Source organism: Halichoerus grypus, chromosome 14, assembly GCF_964656455.1.
Source record: "Halichoerus grypus chromosome 14, mHalGry1.hap1.1, whole genome shotgun sequence".
NCBI lineage: Eukaryota > Metazoa > Chordata > Mammalia > Carnivora > Phocidae > Halichoerus > Halichoerus grypus.
In genome coordinates this window covers 52,029,365-52,053,163 of record NC_135725.1, presented here as the reverse complement: position 1 = coordinate 52,053,163, position 23,799 = coordinate 52,029,365, and the positions used below count along the sequence as shown (strand labels likewise).

The window sequence follows — 23,799 nt, the reverse complement described above, 5'->3', positions numbered from 1 at the left end:
TTTATATATCACCCATGATGGTTCTACTCCTCACATTGCTGAACTTATATGGGTGGAAAATGTTATAAATAGTACCGTTACCCCCGAATCAACATAAAAACTTGAATAAATTTTTCAGAAACTCTTGTTTATAGAGACAGTAAAATATTTTTAGGGATTTTTCTTCATATGAGAATCAATATGAAAAAGCAGGGAACAAAGAGAACTTGGAATCCTATGACCTGGGAAGCCCCACCCCTTACCCGCTGTCACCCCCCAAGCAAGTCTCCTGGGTGCTCTAATCTGTAAAGTATGGGGTTAATAATCACTCCATGGTTACTGTGAGAATCAGGTATACTAAAATAGGGGAAAGTACGTTGGACATGTCAAACATCATGTGAACGGTTGTCTCTGCCAAAACCTAAAATTTTTATTCCCTATGGTATATTTGGAGAGCAGATTAGTAGAATTTAATAATGATAAGTAGAGAAGGGCATTGTTTGAAGCTTAGGTCTTTAACTGGAAACAAGGCTGCTTCAGGCTTTGAAATCAAGTATCCTTTCCATGTTGTCCTCTACAATGCCATGTTTATGTATTGTAAAGATTTTCTTTTGTAATTCAACAAAATCTATAACCGCATTATCCAATAGGTAACACTCAGTTCCTCAGTCATGCTAGCCATATTTCATTTTTTTTTGAGAGAGAGAGCATGTACACATGGAAGTGGGGGAGAGGCAGATGAAGAGGGGGAGGGAGAATCTCAAGCAGGCTCCATGCCCAGTGCAGAGCCCAATGCAGGGCTCAGTCTCACAACCCTGAGATCATGACCTGAGCCAAAATCAAGAGGCAGATGCTTAACTGACTGAGCCACCCAGGCGCCCCTCATACTAGTGGCTAGTGGCTGCCATACTAGACACATAGAAATAAAACATTTTATCATCATGGAATGTTCTACTGGATAGCACTAATGTCTAATAAAAATAATTGTAAAGACTAAGCCAAGAAAATGGAATGATTTTATTAGCAGAAATACTACTAACATTTAAAAAAAATTAAAGCTTGGAACATCTTTTACAAGACTGTCAGATCCACTGACTGGCTTTTGTCAGCAAATCCAAATAATATGATTAAATTGTATATTCTAGTTAGAAATATTCCTTTAGGATATCTAAGATGTTAAAATGTTTACTCAATATGCTATGTAAGTTTAATATGTCCCCCCACCCCCTTTATAGTGCTATACAGCCAAAGGTTTGGAACTTACTCAAGTGACCGTGGTTGATCCCAGCCTCCAGGTGGTCTATGATACATTTGTGAAACCGGATGAAGAAGTCATTGACTATAACACCAGGTATATAAAAGGGTTGGCTTTTGAGAATGTAGACTATTCAACATGTAGTTTAGGTGAGTTTTAGCTTAGTACTTTTATTGAGTCAATGTTACACCATGAGTTATACTGTTTTCCTTTAGTTCATTCATTTGTTCAAAAACATTCATATTTTATTGAGTACCTTGCTAAAATTATGCAGACAGACACTGTGTTAGACCCCAGGTTACAACCTTAAATAAGAGACAAGGCTTCAGCCCTCATGGTGTTGACATGTTGGAGGGGTAGGTAGGAGGCTAGAGAGGTAAAAATATTGAATAAATTATTTTATTCATTGTTCCACCATTAATCAGTTCCTTTTGAAAATACGATATTAGCCATTTCCATTAGGTAAAAATACCCATTAGATAAAAATTTCTGCAATCTTGTAGACATGTCCCTGAGTATACATGGCTTTGATATGGCATGCAAACTAATGGTTCAGTGCAGATTCTATTCGGTGAATCATTATTATTAAAATATGACATATTTCTGACCCAAACTCAGTGCTAACTTTGAAATGGTACAATATAGATGTGCCTTTAATTTTTAAAAACCTCGTATGAAACACCAGTGATATCACTGATCAATTGAACTTGGGTTTCCTAAAGGCTTATAAGCCATATAACATGACCTATTTATATACTTACTCAAATATAAAATGGCAAGGATCTAAATTTTTACTTTAGAATAAGAAGTGTTTATTATTGATGTTATTGTATTTATTCAGTTTTCTTTAACACATTCTCCAAAAGTACTTAAAATTACTCATTTATATGTGTGTATATATATATGATTTGTTTACACATATAAATATGGCTTGTATATACACATACACATATATAGTATATATAATGTACATAGTATACATAATACAGTGTAGTATATATAATATCTTATGTAATATTGTATATAAAGTATATGTATCATATATAGTGTGTGTATGTCCATAATTTTGGAACACAATAAAACAAAGTGGTCATGTAAATTAAAAGTTGTTTTGATGATAAATATTGAGAATACTTATAGAGAATTCTAATAAGCATTTTTAAACCTAAATTCCCTCACAGTTCATAAAAATGGTTATATGCATAAAAATCAGTTAAAGTTGCTATTATCAGAAAATACATTTGTATACTAATCTTTCTCCTGACCTATTTGGATTTTTTTTCCTACTCATTTTTGCCACATTTGAATAGCCCTATTTTATTGGGGTTTTTTTTCAGCTTTATTGGGGTATATTGACAAACAAAATTGTAACATACTTAACATTACTGTACTTCTAGTGGTACTTATTCTTTCATGGTTTAATGGAATCTTTCCTAACTGCTTTTTTGGAAATAATTTGGTAATTATTGATATTCATAGTGACAAAATGATAACTGAAGGGCTTGCATTATAAATAATTTTGAGTCTCAAAAAAACTTCAAATGCATTCAGTGCATTGAATTTTTTAAAAATGTTTTAAAGTAAGCCCAAGTACTCCATGATAATTTCTTCTTAATCCAAAGAGTTGATTAACTATTTATCAAATTCCCTAAGCTTGATGATGGAGCCAGGTATCTTTTTTTTAACTATTCAAGTATAATTGGCATACATTGTCAGTTTCAGGTGTACAATATAATGATTTGTCATTTGCATGTGAAATGATCACAGTAAGACTAGTTATCATCTGTCACCATACAAAGTTTAAAAACTTTTTTCTTGTGAGAACTTTTAAGATTTCCTTTTTTAAACAACTTTCAATTTTATAGTACAGTATTAATGATTAGAGTCCCCATTGCTGTACATTACATCCACTTGACTTATAAGTGGAAATTTGTACCTCTTGGTCTCCTTAACCCATTTTTTCTACCCCCAACTGCCTTCCCCTCTGGAAACCACCATTCTGATCTCTGTATCTGTGAGTTTTGTTTTGTTCATTTATTTTGTTTTTTAGATTCCACATATAAGTGAAATCATAAGGTGTTTGTCTTTCTGATTTATTTCACTTAGCCTAATACCCTTAAGGTTCATCCATGTTGTCACAAATAGCAAGATTTCTTTCTTAGAGCTAAGTGGTATTTCTTTGTAGATATTATGCTGCATCTTCTTATCCATTCATCCATCAATGAATAATTAGGTTATTTCCATATCTTGGCTATTGAAAATAATGCTGCAATAAACACTGGAGTACATATGTCTTTTCAAATTAGTGCTTTCATATTCTTCAGATAGATACCCAGAAGTATAATTGGTGGATCATATGGTAGTTCTGTTTTTAACTGTTTGAGGAAGCTCCATGTTTTGCATAGTATACGTCTATGTACCATATATACTGTATACCGGCAGTATGTTGGCTACACCAATTTATATTACCACCAACAGTGCACGAAGGTTCCCTTTGCTCCACATCCTTGCCAACACTTGTTATTTCTTATTTTGTTGACAGTAGCCATATAACAGGTGTGAGGTGGTATCTCATTGTGGTTTGGATTTGCATTTCCCTGATGATGAGTGATATCGAGCATCTTTTCATGTGTCTGTTGGCCATCTCTATATCTTTGCAAAAATGTCTATTCAGATCCTCTGCCCATTTTTTAATCCGATTGTTTGGGATTTTTTTGTTGAGTTGTAGAAGTTCTTTATATACTTTGGATATTAACCCCTCACTGGATAAATGATTTGCAAATACCTTCTCCCATTCCGTGGGTTATTTTGTTGATGGTTGCAGAAGCTTTTTAGTTTAAGGTAGTCCCATTTGTTTATTTTTGCTTTTGTTGCCATTGCCTTTGGAGTCAGATCCAAAAAAAAAAAAAAAAATGATTAAAATCAATGTCGAGGAGCGTTTTGCCTGTTCTAGGAGTTTTATGGTTTCTGGTCTTAGAGTCAAGTCTTTAATTCTTTTTGAGTTAATTTTTGAGTATGGTATAAGATAGTAGTCCACTTTTATTCTTTTGCATGTGGCTGTCCAGTTTTCCCAACACCACTTATTGAAGAGACTATCCTTTCTCCATTGTGTATTCACTCTTTCTTTGTCCTAGATTAATTGACCATATATGCATGGGTTTATTTCTGGACTCTCTATTCTGTTCCACTGATCTCTGCGTTTGTCTTTATGCCAGTACCATACTGTTTTGACTACTATAGCTTTGTAATATTGTTTGAAATCAGGAAGTGTGATGCCTCCAACTTTGTTGTTCTTTTTCAAGATTGCTTTAGCTATTCAGGATCTTTTGTGGTTCCATACAAATTTTACAATTGTTTGTTCTATTTTTGTGAAAAATGCCATTGGAATTTTGATACGGATTGCATTGGATGTGTACACTTCTTTGGGTGATATGGTAATATTAATAGTGTTCTTCCAGTCCATGAGCATGGAATATCTTTGCATTTACTGATGTCCCCTTCAATTTCTTTCATCAGTGTCTTAATTTTCACTGTACAGGTCTTTTACCTCCTTGATTAAACTTATTCCTAGGTATTTTATTCTTTTTGATGCTTGTAAATGGTATTTTCTTAATTTTTTTAATGAAATTTCATTATTAGTGTATAAAAATGCAGTAGACTTTTGTATATTGATTTTTTTGGACCCTGCAAATTTACTGAACTCATTTATTCTAACAGTTTTTTGGTGGAGTCTTTGGATTGTCTATATATAAAATCATGTCATCTGCAAACAGTTTGAAACTTCTTCCTTTCCAATTTGGATGCCTTTTATTTCTTTTTCCTGCCTCGTTGTTAGGTAATACTTCTTATACTATGTTATAAGTTATACTAATACTTCTTATACTATGTTAAATAAAAGTGGAGTCATGTATGTTTTGTTTACAGGAGACAATAATATCAATATATACTTTAAGTTAAAAATACTTTGCCAGTATTTTTATGTCTTGCTTTTCTCCTAAATTGCAGTAAAGCATAGAAGTAGCCATGTTTCTGGACAGTTACTTAGAATGTGCTTCATGGAGTCTACTAGTGTAGTTTTCTGCATGTATTTCACTTGTTCTCATAAACCATTAAGATAGGTAATTAACTCTACAGATAAAACTGAGACCAGAAGGTTAAGTAACATTCTGAAAGTCAAATATAGTGTGTGTGTGTGTGTATATATACACACACACACACACATACCACATCTTCTTCACACTTACTATATTTGACTATATTATATATATATACACACACACATATATATATGTATATGTAATGGAATATTATTCAGCCATAAAAAGAATGAAATCTTGCCATTTGCAACAACATGGATAGAGCTAGAGAGTATTATGCTAAGAAAAATAAGTCAGAGAAAGGCAAATACCCTATGATTTCACTCATATGTGGAATTTAAGAAACAAAACAAATGAGCAAAGAAAAAAAAAGAGAGAGAAACCAATAAACAGACTCTTAACTATAGAGAACAAACTGATGGTTACCAGATGGAATGGGGGGATGGGGAAATAGGTGAAGGGGAGTAGGAGTACACTTACCATGATGAGCACTGAGTAATGTATAGAATTGTTGAATCACTATATTGTCCACCTGAAACTAATATAACACTGTATGTTAACTATCCTGGAGTTAAAATTAAAAATTTAATAAATAAAACAGTAAAAAACACCCCACAAATATAGTAAGTAAGTAGTAGAGTCATAGCAGAGTTCGAACTTAGGTTATCTGGATTCTGCCTAGGGCTCTTCCATGGTACCCATATTTCATATTTAGGCTTTATATTTTTTATTATTTGAGTCCAGTAGACACACAATGTTACATTAGTGTCCGGTATAAAACATTGTGATTCAACATCTCTCTATTATTCTATGCTCACGAGTGTAGCTACCGTCTGTCACCATACACTATTAAAATATTATTGACTATACTCCCCATGCTGTACCTTTTATTCCCATAATTTATTTACTCCATAATGAAAAGCATGTATCTCCCACTCCCCTCTGCCCATTTTGACCATCCTCCCATCCCCCTTCCCTCTGGCAACCATTAGTTCTCTATATTTATAGGTCTCGTTCTGCTTTTTGCTTATTTGTTTTTTAGATTCCACATATGAGTGAAAGCTCAGTCTGACTTACTTAGCATAATACCCTTTAGGTCCATCCATGTTGTCATAAATGGTAAGATCTCATTCTTTTTTAATGCTGCATAATATTCCTCTGTGTGTGCACCACATCTTTATCCATCAGTGGACACTTAGGTTGCTTCCATATCTTGGCTATTATAAGTAATGCTGCAATAAACATAGGGGTGCATATATCTTTTTAAATTTGTGTTTTTGTTTTCTTTGGGTAAATACCCACTAGTGGAATTACTGGATCATATGGTAATTCTAGTTTTAATTTTTTGAGGAACTTCCATATTGTTTTCCATGGTGGCTGTTTTAGGCTTACTTTAATGAGAGATAAAGCTCAGATTATACAAAGAGAGTTCAAGGGAACTCTGCGAACTCCTCATGTCTCCCCCCTCCCAGGTTTACATTAATTAATCCACATTACATTTTACAAATATAAGCTAGTAAAGGATAGCTGATGGTCGTAAGTAAGATCTTTGTTTTGTTCAGTGAGTGTTTGTCACACTGGGTCAGTGATGTGTTCTAACTCTAACGGATGAAATCCAGCGAGTTACCTTCTTGCATTGTGTGTCTTACTGGGGCAGGTTTTCTGGTGTGGTCGAAGATGACCTGAAGAACACTAAAACATCGATCCGTGATGTCCAAGCCATCCTGTTGAACCTGTTCAGTGCTGACACTGTACTAATTGGACATAGCTTTGAACATAGTCTCTATGCTCTTAAGGTAAAGAATTACAGCCTTGTACTTTCACAGAACAGTATGTGTTAAGATGGTAGTCCTTATTATTGCATTATCATTGATTGTTGATTTGCCCTGTTAACTAAGAAGAAAAGAATTGCTGTCCATGTTGATAATATAGTCCAACCATCATAAACCAGAAGCGGTATAAGACAGCTAAAGTCATTGGGCTCGTCCAGATCAAAAAGAAAATCCATTAGTTAGGATAAAGCCAGAATCATTGTTTGACATTGTCTTTAATATTCAAATGGGTAAGACTAAGTTTATCTAACAGGTTATTTTATTCACCTACTTGGAGATACTTTTTCATATTAAATCAGGTAGGTCTTACAGGTAGGCTCAAAATCAAATGTCATGTTCATTTTTCTTGGCATGATAGACTTGAAAATCTACCCCTTAATATACTTCAGGTTAAAATTATCTGTTCTTTGCTCTAGAACAGGAGTTAGAACACTGTGGCCGGTGCTGGCCACCTATTTTTGCAAATATTTTTGTTAGACCCACTGCCCCCATTCACTTCTGTATTTTCTGTGGCTGCTTTCATGCTACAACAGCATTTTTAAATAGTTACGACAGAGACTGTGTGGTCTGCAAGCCCAAAATATTTACAGCTTGGCATTTTTAAGAGTTTGGTGACCACCTCTGTTCTAGAACACTAGTATCCGATAGAACTTTCTATATTTTCACTATACACCATGGTAGACACTAGCCACATTTGTTATTGAACATTTACAATATGTCTAATGTGACTGAGAAAATGATTCTTTCATTTTTTATATTAAATTTAAACAGCCACATGCGGCTGGTGGCTTACCACTTGGACAGCACAGCTCTTGAACTTTGGAGACATTTGCTGATTCTTTGTTTTAGCCACCCCGAGGACTTACCTTCATGCAGAGAAGGGCTCGTTCTTCTTTGGTGCAAGAATACAAATAAGGCCATTTAAATTTCATAGGTGAATGTCAGCCCTGTTCTCTGTAAAGCACCTGGTATTCAAAGTATAGATTTGTTTCCAATAGCAGTGTTGTGTTTGCCTGTGACAGATAAGTCTGGCATGTGCTTCTACCCAGACCTACCAAACTGTGCGAAAAGAGAGGTGGGGACAGACCTAAGTTTTCTTTGAGAAAGTTCTTCCAGGGATGTCCTTCTGTCGCCTCAGAGACCTCACGTCTCAAACTGAACTTCTCACCATGACTTTCTCTCCTTTTTCAGGAACCATTTTATTCCACCTGTCTCCTAGCCCAGACAACTCCTGGATTTTCCTATTTTTCTCTATTTCTACCACTGTCTTCTTTGATTTATTCAGTACCCCACAGCCAGGAGCTGGTGTCTGGTTGGTAGTTGACACATTAAAGGAGAATTTAAAGTGCTTCTAAACATGGCATACGGGTGCTAAATGTTAACTTTCCAACTCCTCATTTTTCAATGAGACTTTAAATTATTCTTGAAGCTAATCTTCTTGCATGCTCCTTTCAAAAAACAGCTCCCCTCCTCAAGAATCCAAACTGGTACCTAACTTTCTAGGCTCTCAGTTATCTGACTGCTCTTCTTTTTATCTATCTTAATTTCTGCTGTATGAAACTTCAGTGGAAGTTTATGCATCATCTTTCATGTATAAGCACAGGAAATTTGGACATAGACGCGACAGGGTCCTTGTCTATGACCCCTCCCCAGACACATACAAGTAAACCACTCATATGTGGTAGGACATGTGCTAAGTTGAGGTGTGCCCCCCTCACCGGAGTCCCAAGGTGGGAATGTGACTCTGCATCTACCCCGAGTCTTGGTTGGAACCTGTCTGCACATGCTGCCCCCTGGTGGTGCTCACAGGAGGAAAGTGGATCCACAAATCAGACCGCTTAGATTTGATTTCCAGGTACTCTCCTAACTCCGTTCTTCATCTCTCAGAGCTGCAGTTCCCTTGGCTGCAAAAAGGGCCAATATCATAAAAGGGACAATAAAATATCTACCTCATTAGGTTAGTCTGCAAGTTGTAATGATTAATCCATGTGGAGGGCTTAGTGACTGATAGTCTTAGCTGCCTCACATTCCTTGCCCATGGAGCATAGTTCTCCCTCTACAATGATTGTTGCTGTGATCAGTGTCGTTATTCTTTGGGGAGAGCTTCTGAGAGGATTTTCTCTTTCATTTGACAGCTAATTCATACTTCAGTTGTGGACACGACAGTTCTGTTTCCTCATCGGCTAGGCTTGCCTCACAAAAGATCCCTCAAGAGTCTAGTGGCTGACCACCTGCAGAGGATCATTCAGGACAATGGTAAGAGCCTGTTCGCTCCTGATTAATATCAGGATCCTAAGTCTGACTTGAGTAAACAAACCATGGGATTCATGGTAAAAGGTCTGCTCCCTGAAGTGCTTAAGGTGGGTTTTTCTGTATGGATTCTCTCCTAGGGTGGAGAACCCTAAAGCATCTTGTTATGTAAAAAGCACTAAAATGCCCACTGCCTGGTGTCGTCGTGGATCTTCCACGGGCATCAGAATAACCATTACAGAGAATGGTGGCCAAATCTTTGTTCGGCAAGTTGCCTGGCCTTTGAGTTCATGTATAAAACTTCTGTGGGTGTGGAGATCTAATTCCAGTCTAAATTTAGCTGGGTACCCCTTTTCATACGAGCTTTTCATCAAATGAGATTCCAGAATTCACTGGGTTTGGGTCATCTCACCCAGAGTAAATTGTGTGTGTTGTGTTAGAAAAAGAATTGTTCAAATTCAATAGATTCATCATATGTGCACTTGATTTATACTGGTGGTGTGTGTATCTTGCTCTCAGAACATCTGTTTTTTCTGATGAAATACACCCAACATTAAACAAGTTAATCAAGTAGAGCAAGGATAGCTTCCAACTACCCCGTAAGTGGCATTGCCCTGTGCACAGTTGAGCAGTGTCTGCCTTGGAATGGAGGTTAGTGACTCTCTACATTCATGCGTGCCCGTGTAGGCTCCTCTTTCGCACAACATAGAAGTCTAAGAAAATTAATTCTGCGTATGTTAAAATTTATGTTACAGTGCTGTGTTTCTAAGGATACCTAAGATATGGGAAGGCCCTCTGATCAAAATACCAAGTGTACCGTGTGGTCTTTATTCTTTCACTCTTTGTCTGTTAGAGACTGCTGTTGTCTCGGTGGGTCTTTGTCTGTTTTGCTAAAAATGCATCTCAAAAAATTCCTACAAAATTCTGTTATAAAATGTAATGTGTTCTATTGAAAACCGTCTTGAACCTTAGACAGGAAAATATTTCACTTCACAAAAAACAGCTTATACAAACATCTAATACCCCATTTTTTTCCAGAATAACACAAATGAAAAATACCATACCGTTTTAGATGTGCTGATCATGTGACTTTTCTCATTTAATCTCATACATCGTTTATTATTCTCACCAGAACTGTAGGCTTTATATTTTGGGTAAATTTCATGCACTTGTATCTAAGGTCATTCTTGGTGTAGAGAGCTGTACTTTTTCTAGGACTCTCTATTTTTTGGCTTTTTGCCAGATCTTTTACTAATGCCTGCCGCTTTGTTCTCTGTAAAAGAGGTATATGGGGAAGGTGACAATGTGAGGACAGGCTACATAGGAAGAGGGAGATGTTTGCTAATCTAGACTTATGTATAATCTTTACAAAGGAATCAGAATCGTATTTTGGTAAGTGCCCAGTGTTAATTTTTTAGACACATGAACTTAAGGCTTCGTTTTGTGAACCGCTGTGGTAGTATCACGGATGAAGTCGTTGTAGGTCTAACACGTTGTTTTATATTCTGTACCGTTTGGAGGTCACAGTTCAAGTGAAAGTGCTGCCGCCTGCATGGAACTGGTTCTCTGGAAGGTAAAAGAAGACCTGAAAGGGAAGAAGTAATCACTTTGCCTGAGCAGATCTGAAATCCCTGCAGTGTTGTTTCAGTGACGTCTCTCCTGCTGACAGTAGAGTTGGGTCTATGATGGTAGGAAGTTTCTTGACCTTTTTCTTCAAAGAGGAGAAAGAAAAGTGCTGTTGAGGTTTATTTATTACCTGTTCAAGGTTAAGCTTCCACAGTTTATTTCAGAAGCTGTGCGTGGGGTGGGGGGCGGTTAGTTGGGAGGATTAAGTTTGTTTGAATTTTCGACTCTTCCTCATGGATCGCGTGTGACAGTGGATCGCGGTTTACAGTTGAACCAGTGGGCCCGTGTCCTCCATCAGGGTCATGTCTCTGGTGATGTACATTTCTTTTTCTCTCCAAATACCGAAAACCATCTTGACCTAACAGAATTTTTTTTAGGTCTCATATAAATAGAATAGATTTTCCTCACAAAGTAAATGTAAACTTTTCAGCGTACTCTGTTAACATAAAGATTTTGGTCATTTGGCTATTGTGTAATGTGCTTTTATTCTAACTGGTGTACTGTGACTGGATTTTAATTCATAACAACTCATTTTTTTTAAGGCAGTATCCTCTGGATCTTCTAAACACAGTAACCTGCATTCCCAATACCTGAATTGTCTCATTCTTTTGAGGAGTTAGTGCCATCTTTCTTGCTTTCTCAAAATGTGGACACTACATGACTTTATTCTGTTTGATTACTCTTAAGTAAGTATGACTCTTCAATATTACTGTTGCTGACATGCTACAAAATCACAAAGGTTTTATTGCCAATAGAACAGGTGAGTCAGTGTAATCAATAGGAGGGCCTCTGTGCCGGAAGTACACCAGTCACCTTCTGACAGTTGCTTGTGCGGATGCCTTCGTATTGTGACTTACAAGTAACTTAATGATCCCTGAACATCTTTTTCTTGCTGTCCCACGTACTTCTCAGCCAGGTCTCTTGTCATGTACTTGAGGTGAAGTAAAATAATTCAAATTTAGATCATTATGAATCTAAGTAATATATAATTAAGAAGGTCAGACTATTGTAAGGAAAAAAAAAAAACGTTTGTTCCAAAGTCATATGCAAAATTTGAAGGGATTATCGGCATTTTCAGGTCATCCTTGTTCAGTTCCACGTACTTTGAAACTAAGCGCGGTCGGAGTATGTCTACAACACATGGGTAAAAAGCCAAAGGTGCTATGACAGGTATCCGGACCTGTGTTCGAGGGCTCTTCACTGAGTTTCCAGCTGTTGATTCAGGGTATGCTAGCAGCCTTGCTTGTGCTGTCTCTACCTGAACACGCTGCTGTGAACAGAGGGCCCTGCTATCGCCTCTGAATACGTGAGGTGGATTAAGGGGCAGGAATAGGGAACTTTATGCTGTATGTTGACCGATTTCACACTGTCCCATTTAAGAGAGATTGCAGTTCTAAGCCCTCAGTTGACACTGGAACACTACTGGAGGCACAGAAAGTGGACTAGACAGAACCCTTCTCGATGTTTCCAGTCCTGCGAGCTGGAACTAGCATGTCTGATGGAGTACCACACCCACTGCGCTACGGGCATCTTACTGACGGAGCTGGAGGACGGTAACTTGAAAGACATCTGGCAAGACCTAGGAGAAACATTCCCAGACGAAAAACAGGTAGGCAAGACATTTATTCACTTACTGATGATCTCAGGGCAACGTGTGCCTACGGTATGAACTGTAAACTCACAACTGATCAGCATGGAAACTTTACAATGTGTAGTATGTGAAGGGACGTCCTGTCGGTACAAATGTCACATGTCTCCCAAATAGAATCCCAGGGTTCCTGCTGGATTTCTTAAAATACACAAATCAATGTCACCAGAGAAACTAAAACTAAATCCCATTAATTTATCAAACTTGTACTTCTCTAAAGATCCTTAGACTCCTACGGAAAGAGGGTTAAGTCCCCTTCTAGATGGACTGACTCGTGGGCTCTGGAAACACATGACGGAGGTGTCCAATGACCAAGTGAAATTGAAATGGCTTCTACAGGTGGGGGAGAAAGTTTAGAGATGGATAGAAGAATCCCTTTCAAATGTTCACCTATGTCCTGATAATCTAACGTATTTCCCCCACTTTCCTCACCGGTGCTGTCAGGGTGGGTGTGAGGTTTATTAACAACATCTTTGTTCTATACGGCAAAACATTTTATAGCATTCACTATGAAGGTAAATATCAAAAACATCCAGGGTGATAATGAGTTAGGCATCATAGTAATTGTACTCGCACACCTTCCTGTAAAGTCCGTATTTTTAGAAAAATATATTATTGCATATGAAACCATAAACAGGCATTCTGAGTTCAGCACATTCTTACTCAAAACAGTATATACAGTCCTAGTAGAGTCAAAGTGTCCTATAGATTCACACACAGGGGTTTCTGCGGTCACGTCCCAGACATACAGCAATATATATACATTTTTATATTCCGTGTCACCTCCCTTGGCAGAGTCTTGCTGGCTTTCTTGGCATCAGGGGTCTGACACACCTGGAAAGGGGCAACATTACATACAGATGGATGTGGGTTGTTCTAGGCTGCTTCTTCAGCAGAGCAGTCGATCCCGGCGTAGGCGAACTTCTCATAAAGTGTAGTGTTCACGTAGGTCTGCGAGAGCAAGAGCGGTTCAGAGACACAGGCTCCCTCCGGCCTGCCACCGCCAGGGGCGGGAATAGTCAGACCCTAACTTGCTTAACTTGTTTCGATTCAAATACTAGGTACCTGGGGGACGTTTTTCTGTCCTCAGTCCCCATGTTGTATTTGACAACTTTCTTCCTGAAATGCATCCCTTGCCTTCTACACCTAAGACTTCATCCTCTTACTCTCCTCAGTCTCTGGGCCATTCTTTCTTATCTCTCTCTGGTCCCTCCGGAAATGTCCCAGTCTCACGATCATTTCTCAGTCCCCATTTCCCTCTGTGTGATCTCACCCACGTCTCCGGTTTAATTACCCCTTGAGTGGTGACTTTCCATCTATTTCCCTAACCTAAATTTGTCTTTTCAACCTCAGATCTGTATAGCCAACTACCTGCTAGACCTTTTTAAGGAATTCCTGACCCTCCCCCTAGGAACCTGCAGGCCAGGCCGTATGGTCTATCAGCTGTGTGTCCTCGGACACATCACTCTCACCTCTGTGTAGATTTCTTCTGTAAAATTCGAGAGTCAGGCTCGATTACTGAGGAGGGTCCTTCTAGCTCAGAGGCTAATTCTACCTGTTGTACCGTGTGTGACTCTCTCTTTTATAGAAATCTTATTAACTTGGACATTGTAACATCCTCAAAGTTGGGGGCCATGTCTTTTATGACCCTCTCTTGCCTCAGGCTATGCCCAGAACAGCTTGTTGAATTGTATCAGCTTTTTTTTTTTTTTTAACCATACAGGGTGCATGACGAATCGTGACTCAAGAGCCTGCCTGGAACTCCATGCTCACCTTGCGTTCTTCTAACATCCTGTTCAAGGACACCAGGATCTGGGCAAACGAGGGCCTCTCGTAAGGCTTCTCCCGCCAGCACTGTCTCATGAGGTCATACCTTTGAAAACAAAGAGTTAAGCAGTGAACTCTGGGACTCGGCTTCAGTCCTGGGCATGGCCCGGTGTGGGGTATGGAAAGGAGAGAAGGGAAGGTAGCCATTTCACACATGGGCATCTGTGCTTAACCAACAGCACAAAAGTAGAGCACCGAGTTTCTCTCTGGCCTCCCCCCGCCCCCCCTCCCCACACACACATCCCCCTTTCTTCTGTCAGTAAAACTAGTGCGTATCCTCAGTACCGTTCCTGCGGGATCTTGGTCTCAGCTCTTCTGATGATCTGGAAAGAGCTGACTCATGTGTCTAGGGCAGCATCTCCCTTGGAATACTCCATCTCTCAAAATGTAATTTGTTTTTTTTAAAAAAGGGTTCCATGCTCTAATAAATTTGCAAGAGCCACCTATTGCATCTCCCTCTTAGGGAATAGCAGACTAAAAGCTTGAGAAGTCTTGCCATTACAAACAAAAAACCTGTGTGACCTGACTTAACCTGGAACTTGCCCCCTGTAAGTGACCACAGAGCTCCTTCTGCCTTGTATCATCTATTTGCATCTTGCATGTACCAGGAACATAGTGGGGGAAGCGCCGGTCTAAGACAGTACTCCCCCAAATGTGGTCAGAACCACTTGCATTAAAATGCATATTCCTGGGACCCACCCTAGACCTATAGAAGCAGGGTCCGGGGGTAGGGCTCAAAATTTCACATTGGGAACCTTATGTGCCCCAAAGGCTACCAACGTAGCAGGGTCTAGGTTCCTGCCTCTTGTACCAGTGACCTAATTAATACCACACTTTCTTAGAAGTGGCTCCGTGTGGACAATAAATCCTTGGCTGAACCTAGAGCCTTGCTCTTTCCTATCATGCCCGTCCGGCAGCAGCGACTGCAGGTAGTTCTGGGAACGGTGGTTTCACATCATCCTTCCCTGGGGAATAATTCTTAGTCCTGGAAAATTATCCTTGCAGAATCAAGATTCTGGGATTTAAAAAAGATCCATCTTCCTCATGTCACAGCTCTGAAATCTCTATCCCCGAAGTGAGCCTCAAGGTTTCATACATTTATTCATGAATTTCAGATCTTTTCTCCATTTGTTGCCTTTCCTCATGTCCACCTTCCCGATCTCATCACCTTCAATTCCTGCTGGATTTCTACACAGATAAAGCTCTTAACTCCCTGCCCACTGCAAAATGGTCTTAGTTTAAGGAGCCCCCCTACCTCCCTTTATTTTGGCTATTTGGGAGGGCGATGTGTGTGTGAATGAGATAACCCCTTCACTAGAGCCTGTCTGTCCCAGGAACACGAGGGGAAGGTCAAGATGAAACGGCCCTAGGGTGTGGCCTGGCTTACACCTCATCATCACAGTTGAGGGGCTTCTCCAGTCGGTAGCCCTGGGGCAGCTTCTCGTACAGTTCTGCACATGTCATCCCGCAGTAGGGAGTGCCACCTGGAAGACAGACAACCACGTTGCCCTAAGCCCCTGCTAGTGTGGAACGCAGTGTCACCTGCCCCGAGCCTCTCAAGCCGAGAGACTGGGAGAAAGACCGGGTGTGTCAAGGGAGGGTGCCCACCCAGCGTGATCTTCCTGTCTGAGCAAACCCACTGCACAGCCCCGCTGCACGTAGGCCTCCAACCACACTGCAGGGTGGCCATCCCCTCAGTGGAAAGATCCAGCATGGGGCTCCTTACTCACAGTGCTATTTCTCTTCCCCAAAGTCAGCCTGCCCAGCTCGTCTAGTGTACCAGTGAGATGTTATCTTTTCCTACTTGGGAGTCTGCAGTTAGGTTATCCACTTCCTATTTGATCTATAATAGTTACTGCCCAATTTTAATTATAAAACATGCTTACTATAGAAAACTTGGAAAATACAAAAAAGTTAAGAAAGCAAGCAATAGTTTGTATTACTCTTCTGTGTACTCCTTCCAGGTTTTTCATGGGTAGTAGTTATAAAACTGGGATCCCAGCGTAAGGAAATTTCTGGATTTTGACATGCATGTTTCCACATGCTATTAAATGGCCTTCAGAAATGACTTTTCATGGCTGTGTGACATACCATCTTCAAGTTGTACAGGCAAACTTGCAATAGTTCTATGACATCCCTGCTCAGAGACAACCTCTAATGAATCTCCCAGCTACCAGGTTGTTAGTATGAAGCATGACATTAGATACAGGGCTCTCAAAAAAGAAACATGGGAACACACACACTCAGACACAGAAACCTATCAAGTTCTATTTCCCAGTCCCATCTGGCCGTGCCACATCAAAACATAAAAATGGCACCTGTGGAACGACACAGCGAGGGAGCACGGGAGGGGCCCACTCCCGTTGCCCGAAGTCTCACCTGGTAGATAAACATGGATACTCACCTAAGCTAACGATCTCCCACAGTAGCACTCCATAGGACCATCTGCAGGGGACACGACAGGGAAACCAGTAATCAGCAAACAAGTTGACCAGTTAGTTTTCTGCCTCAAAAGTCAGGGTGACGGACGCTTTGCCAGAAAAGGAAATGTCAAATGTGGGCGCTCCCTAGGACAGGGCCCTGGCGTGGCATGTGTTTACCTCCTCTTGGGCCGATGGAAGGATTCTACCAGGGAAACAGCGTTAGAGCCCCCACTCGCTTTAGGCGGAGAACATGGGATGGTGCTGGGGACAGCAGGTGCAACTCTAAGCTGAGAGATTGGGGTTAAAACCCAGCTCTGCCACCCTGGTACTCGTGTGACCTGGGACAAGTTACTGAACCTCTTGAGGCTTCTCAGTGTGTTCTGAAAGTGGGAACACCAACTGCTGCCTCTAAGCTCTGCAGAGAGGATGTGAGAGAACATACAAAAGGCACGTTGCATGCAGCGAGGACACGAGTACTCACCAGCCCTCTGCCCTTCCCCAGGCAGAAGCTAAACTCCCTGGACAAGTCACCTCAACCCTCGAGGCCTCCGTTTTCTCCCGTCAATAAAGGTGTGAGCCACCTGGCCTAGGTCTCACTCCCAACCCTCCCGTCCACCGGCAGCCTGACACTTGTCCCTGCAGGCTGAGAGCAGAGACATGCTCTTGCTCTGGCCTGCCTTCTGTCCCTGCCACCTCAGACCCCCAGCAGCTAGTCCGGGCTGCCTCCACGCTCTGGGTCCTGTACGTTGAGGTCGGTCTGGGACTTGGAGCCACAGGAAGCCCCATATGCCCCTTGACTCTCTACAGACTGAGAATTCACCACTTCTCCTTGACCGGCAGAAGGAAACCCATGGCCTGCTACCAATGGCCTTACACGATGAAAACGGTCTACTCTGAGGCTTCCTTTTGTAGACTACTATGAATTTATTTCCTGGGCTTACTGATGAGCTTTATTCCACAGAGGGACATCATAGTCCTGCTTCTCTTTAAGAACTCTGTCAAATGCTTATTTTCCTGGGGGGAAAAAATCCCTTAAAATAAAAGGCTTACTCACACGTCACTGTTGGTTGTATACACACTGTAATTCAGTGACTCGATTGCCATCCAGCGCACCGGGAGCCTTCCCTGGAGAGAGCAAAGTGAGAGAGCACTTAGGCAAGACAGGGACACTGCCCGGGGTGCGCAGCTTGCCTGGAGCTCTGCTTCACCCAAGCCCACGGGGAACTCCACTTGCAATTCCCCAGACACAAGGTATGGCGGACTCAGGGACTGCTGTTTCTGTACGTGCCACGCACAAGAGTGTTCTCAAATCCAAAGACATGCAAAGAGGATAAGCCCTGCTTGCTTCAAGGAGTCCCTATGGCAGTTTTATATAAAGAAAAATAACAAGTGTAATAAGTGTGGGTATGTGTGCGTGTGGGTGGCTGTGGGCCTTCTTGGTAGGCATCTCATTTATTCACTTTGTGGCTCTCAGAGGCCCTCAGAGGTTTGAAAGGGGAGGGAGGCAGAGAAACCAAGAATTAAACTGTAATGTGGGAGAGGCTCCGGCCATGTCAGGTGACCAACTGTGGCTGGAGGAGATGGGGAAGGCTTTCAGACAAGGGGACCTCGGAGCTGGGTCCTGTAAGATGTGTAGGTGTCATGAGGTGACTCGGGGGGAGGAGAGCTCAGACCAAAGGGAACTGTGTGCGTACACATCGGTGGAGGGGGAAATCGCTTCCCGTAGATGCAGTTTACAATGGGTTTGGAGATGGCACGAGAGACACTCATCCTTTGGGGGCTTGGCCCTGACTCTGTCCAGGTTGTCCTCATTTCTTTAAGTCCAACCTGGGAAAAAGGAATGTGGACTGGACACTGGGAAGTTTGACTTCTATGTTTTAGTCCTAGTTTCATGGTGATTTGGGGCTCCCTCCCTAACGACCCACCGTAGGAATCACATGGGCCCTACTGAGAGATGGCTGCCTCCTTCCCAGGGATTTGTCCAAGCTCCAGCAGTGGTGTTTCAGCCCACCTTAGCCAACAGGTGGGGCAACATCAGGACTATGTGGGGGATCTTCTCGGCCCCCCTGAAACAGGAGCAGGCATTCTCCCAGGCCACCCATCCTGAGACCAGCCCTGTCCTGGACCCCAAAACTTCTCCTGAACATGCCCTTGTCTCCTAGGTCTTTGTGAAGTAGTCATATTCTGAAGCTCTTTCTGATTTTAAGTCTGATTGGCACTTTACGGTTCAGTTATAAAACTATCTCTTCTCAAACCTACTTCTTCAGTGTGTCCTCAACATTCGCCTCCCTCCACTCCATGCCCACCCCTCCCAACCACCCACCTGTTATCCTGGCTGCTGCTTCCCCTCCACAGGAATGCAGAGTCATTGACACTTTCTGTCTTGTCTTCGCTTTTATGTACCTGCTAGCTTCTGACCTCATGCCTCCCAATTACTAAGTTCCATGTTCGCTTTTTTATTTTTCTCATTTGACATCTTTTGGATCTGTCCACTTCCACCTGTCCCCCTTGCTCTCTCACCGAAGTTCAGGCCACCATCGCCTCTTACCTGAGGATAACCTCTTAACTGATCTTCCTGCTTCAGAGTTTCACTCCCTAAGGATCAGTCCTCCTCACCATAGCCAGACTGATCACTCGAAATGGCAAATCCAGCCACATGGTTCCTTTTCTTAAAGTTCTTCAATGTTCCTTATTGTTCCAAGATCTCAAGTCCTTAACTGAATCCAAAATTTTTTAGCTGGAATTCAAGAATCTTCAAGAAGACCTCATAACCCCTGCCTCCTCCCACCTTGAATTTTAACTCTCCCTCTTCTCTGCATTACACTCCAGACACATTGAATTACTTGACCCCCAAATGTTTGCCTTTAGGTCTTTATATATACTGTACCCTCCAGGTCATCCAATTCATTCCTGTATCTCCAATATCTATTTAACATTTGTAAAACCCAGGAGTTGGCCTCCTCCAGGGAGCCCTCATGACTGCCCACAGGCTCAGTTCAGTGTGCATTCCTCCTCTGTGCTCTCCTGGCCCTCAGCACTCACCAACTGTTAACAATTGTATATTGCGTGTCCGAGCTCTTTAAAAGTGGAGACTGTCTCAATTTATGTTACCCCAAAACCTAGCACAAGCATGAAACACTCTAGTCATAAATAAATCAATGATGAGGGGCTGGATCTATCACGATAATAAAGCCCCAAATCACTTAGTACGTTAGTTTGCAACACTTCTAATATTAGCATCACCTTGGGGGCTTAAACAACAAACAGAAACTGATGTAGGAGCCCCACCCCAAAATGACCAAAATGACTGAATCGGCCGTAGGACTCAGCATCGGTACTTTTTGAAAGCTTCCCAGATGATTCTGAAGTGCAAAGAGAGTAAAAAATGGCTGGTTTAAACAGGAGGCCAGAGAAGGTAGCCGCTCTGCCCTCTGGTGGTACCTGGCCACACTGCACCCTTCTTGCAGGGAGCTCGTTTCTCTCCATTCCCTCACCTTTCCTCCGCCTCGGCTGCCCCTTGGTCTTTCCTCCCAGACCCTCTGTGCTGCCACAGAACACTTCACCCAGCTGCTAGCAGACAGAATTAAGTTCTGACCCATCTAAGCGCTCTGCCCCTCTAAGCATTTTCCCCAAACTCCCCAAGACTGCCGAAATCCCTGCCCTTTATGAAATGCCAAGCAAACTAGCATTTCCCCTGGGGATCTGAGGACAGCATCCAAATAAAATGTGTAGGTTGTGGGGCTAAACTGTGTCAGTGCCTCCACCCCGTCACCCAGAGCACCACAGCCCCCAAATGCCAGAGAGAAGGAAAGGGGCTCTGTGAAGGAGAGCGCAAGCCTCAGATGGCCCAGGAGAAACAGGGAGAGTGGGAGTAAATGGGTGAGTGGTGGGTCCTGCTTCTTTAAGACAAGCCCAGCCCCTCCTCAGAGAAACATTGCCGGCTTTGGGTCAAGCAAATTCAGAAAAGCTGATAAGAACAAATGAAAAAAAGTATTGCGTGGAAGCCAGCCCTTGGGGAGGCGCCTACAGCATCTGAAAGCATTGACATTGATAAATATCTGGGGCCCCACTGGATGTGTGTGATGGTCTCTAAGGGCCAAAGGGGCCCCACTTCAAACCCTTATCCAAAAAGGGACTGGAAATATCCAAAATGGTTATGTTTACTGGCATAGTAAATATATAAAAATATGTATGTTTGTGTAAGTAAAGGAAAAATAAAATAAAATGTGTCAAGGGGGTGAACTATGGGGTCATTTGCTTTTCGAAACATTCTTGAATATTGTTTGTGTTATCTTGTCAGTAACTAAAATAAGTATATTGGAAAAAAAACAACAAACCCTGAATAAGAGGATAAACACAGAAGCCTGAGCCTGGCTGAGGCACTTTGTTACCCACAAACATAAAGGATCATGTGAAAACTGCAGTAGTCCCAGGAAACCTGAGCCTGAGCAATGTCCGTCAGACCTAGGAAAGAGGGGCCATGCCACTGGGGTAGAGCCACCGAACACATACGACCACCACGGGAACTGTCAGCCCCAAGGCTCTGCACTTGCCCACCCACGCAGGGAAAGCAGAGGGCGGCGCCATGTTGTCAGCAGGGCTCTCAAGTCCCTGGAAGGGGCATTTCTGGGACTTTACGATTTCCGCTGGGCCACAAAAGCAGAATGAGTCCAGCTTCCCTCCTACTGTAGTGACGTTCTCCTGGGATCTTGTACTTGAAGATTAAATATCACTGTTTGGGAGAGGAGGTATCATCAGGCGAATGTGGATTTGATGTGGGCTTGGAGAGACAGTGGAAAACTTTTGGTGAAGAGAGAACTCTTCTGTGGGCTTTAGAAGTTACGAATTTCTCTCCAGGGCCTCCTTGTGATTTAGGAACCTCATTAATTTATTTCCTTTATATTTGGAAAGTATGTTAAATGTCTTTTTTTTTTTTTGCCCCTCCTATGCTTGCTGTGCATGAAGGGGGATTGACGGAGCTCCTCAGAGGTTTCTGGGTCTGACACTTAGGGGTCTGAACTGGATGCAGACCAGAGCCCCTGCACCATGAGGCTTGCATGTAGCATCCCTTGGCCACATGTGACGGTGGCTTTTCACTGGTAAATGTGGAGCCCTCAGTCATTTTAGGAATCAAAACTCTGAAAGGATGTTTGCTGGGCCCGGGCACTATCTCCTGGGGTAAAGAGCCAGGTGCCTAAGTCACCAAAGAACAGCAGTATTCCAAGAGAAGGGCCATTGGGAGAGGGAGGGGCCCTGGGGAGGATGTTCTCAGGGTCTGCGCTCTGAACTTACCATTGTCTTTTTCACATATACTTCTTGACCTCGGGACAATCCAAAATCTGCTATTTTGGCTACATAGTTTTCACCAACTAAAATGTTCCTGGCAGCCAGATCCCTGTGGATAAACTGAAATTTTAAAAAACATCATGTATCTTCAGCACTTTTGCTTGTTCACTTCATTCTTCTGTCACAAAGCCACTGGGGCAAGAATTTTGGGAAATAAAGAAGAGAGGAATCCAAGTCCCTTAAAGTTCCTCTCCAGAATTTTCAGTGGATTCTGCCAAATGACCTGCCATGTCTTGGGAGAAGCATTTCAGGAAAAAAAAAAAAATAGAAAGAAAAGGAAAAAAAAGAAACCCAGATCACTAAATCTTCCTGTTGCCATGTAAGTCATCTGCTGTTATGCATCATTGGGACCCAGATGCAGCTAAGATGGGTTGAGGCACCTCACCAAATACATATGCTGAGATTCACTAAATACAGGGATTGTTAGTGTTCAGCCTTAACTTCTATATAAGCAGAACAGTAACAAAGAGATGAAAATTAGGGAGATACTAAGGGGAATTACTGGGGAGGAGGACTTGAAAAATGTGTAGATTTAACTCAACTCTGATTTTGGAGAGAATTTCAAAGGAAAAATGGCCACAGCAAGGTCCTCACAACAAACCTGTTTTTGGCTCAAGTAGTCCATACCCCGGGCCACATCAGCTGCGAAATGGAGGAGCTGCTGGGAGGACAGCGTGGAGGCGGTGCTGTTGGCGATGGCGAAGGCCGGATCGGTCTCCAGCACTCGGCTCTTGCGTAGGAAGTCCAGGAGGTTTCCATGGGGGGCATATTCGATGGCCAAGTACAGGTAGCCTGTGGGGAAAGGGAGAGACACCACCTTCTCAGTGGCCCTCAACAGCTGTGAAATTTCTGAGATGTACGATGGTCCTGGGAACTGCTCATAACACTCGGTGTCTAAAAGCAACATGTCTAGCAGTACCAACCTTGGGAAGGCTGGCGACAGGAGGAAGAGAAGTTCCATGCTCCTGCCATGCTTAAAGGGCCCCATGCTTGAACCCAGGGTCTCCTCTTTCCCACTGCCCTCCCTCCTGCCACCCGTGGACTAACATGGAGGCTTCCTGAATGCTTTCACCTACTCAGTAATAAGAGTAGAATGAAATCAACATGTTTGCCTCCAGAAGATCTAGGACAGCTGGTCTCCATCACCTTTTATTTTTATTCAATATTGACTGAGAACTAATATGAGCTAGGCATGTTATTCCAGTCTCAGCTTTTCCTGAGGTTATTAAAAAAAAAAAAAAAAAGATTCAGTATCCATGGCAGAAGGACCCACACCAGGTAACTTTCTCTCTCCTGCTTCTACTCCTCCCCGAAAACTCTACTAAGTCACCGTATTGCTGATTAGCTTGCCGGTCAGCAGAGTCTAATGTCAGAGATTGCATTTTGCTTAGAGAAAACAGAAAGCACAAACTTTTAGAAAGACAAATAAAACAACGGGTTCCTTGAAAACATTATGGTCCATTGTCTTGGTTTTATTCCAAATTGTTTTTGTTTTTTGTTTTTTTTTTTTAAAGAT

General features: G+C 41.8%; 1 protein-coding gene across 2 annotated transcripts in view; it reads right to left on the bottom strand.

Moving 5' to 3' along the window:
• Positions 1 to 12,647: 12,647 nt before the first annotated feature.
• The window catches only part of TEK (TEK receptor tyrosine kinase), a 93,129-nt gene continuing 81,977 nt past the window's right edge, over positions 12,648 to 23,799 (bottom strand). For both annotated transcript variants that reach the window (XM_036106368.2, XM_036106369.2), the window contains exons 17-23: positions 22,885 to 23,075; positions 22,230 to 22,343; positions 17,992 to 18,062; positions 16,919 to 16,959; positions 15,902 to 15,998; positions 14,461 to 14,560; positions 12,648 to 13,638 (exon numbers count right to left, since the gene is read on the bottom strand). In XM_036106368.2, the coding sequence (XP_035962261.1) occupies positions 13,564 to 13,638; positions 14,461 to 14,560; positions 15,902 to 15,998; positions 16,919 to 16,959; positions 17,992 to 18,062; positions 22,230 to 22,343; positions 22,885 to 23,075 (689 nt within the window). In that variant the 3' untranslated portion in view covers positions 12,648 to 13,563. The remainder of the gene's footprint in view (positions 13,639 to 14,460; positions 14,561 to 15,901; positions 15,999 to 16,918; positions 16,960 to 17,991; positions 18,063 to 22,229; positions 22,344 to 22,884; positions 23,076 to 23,799) is intronic.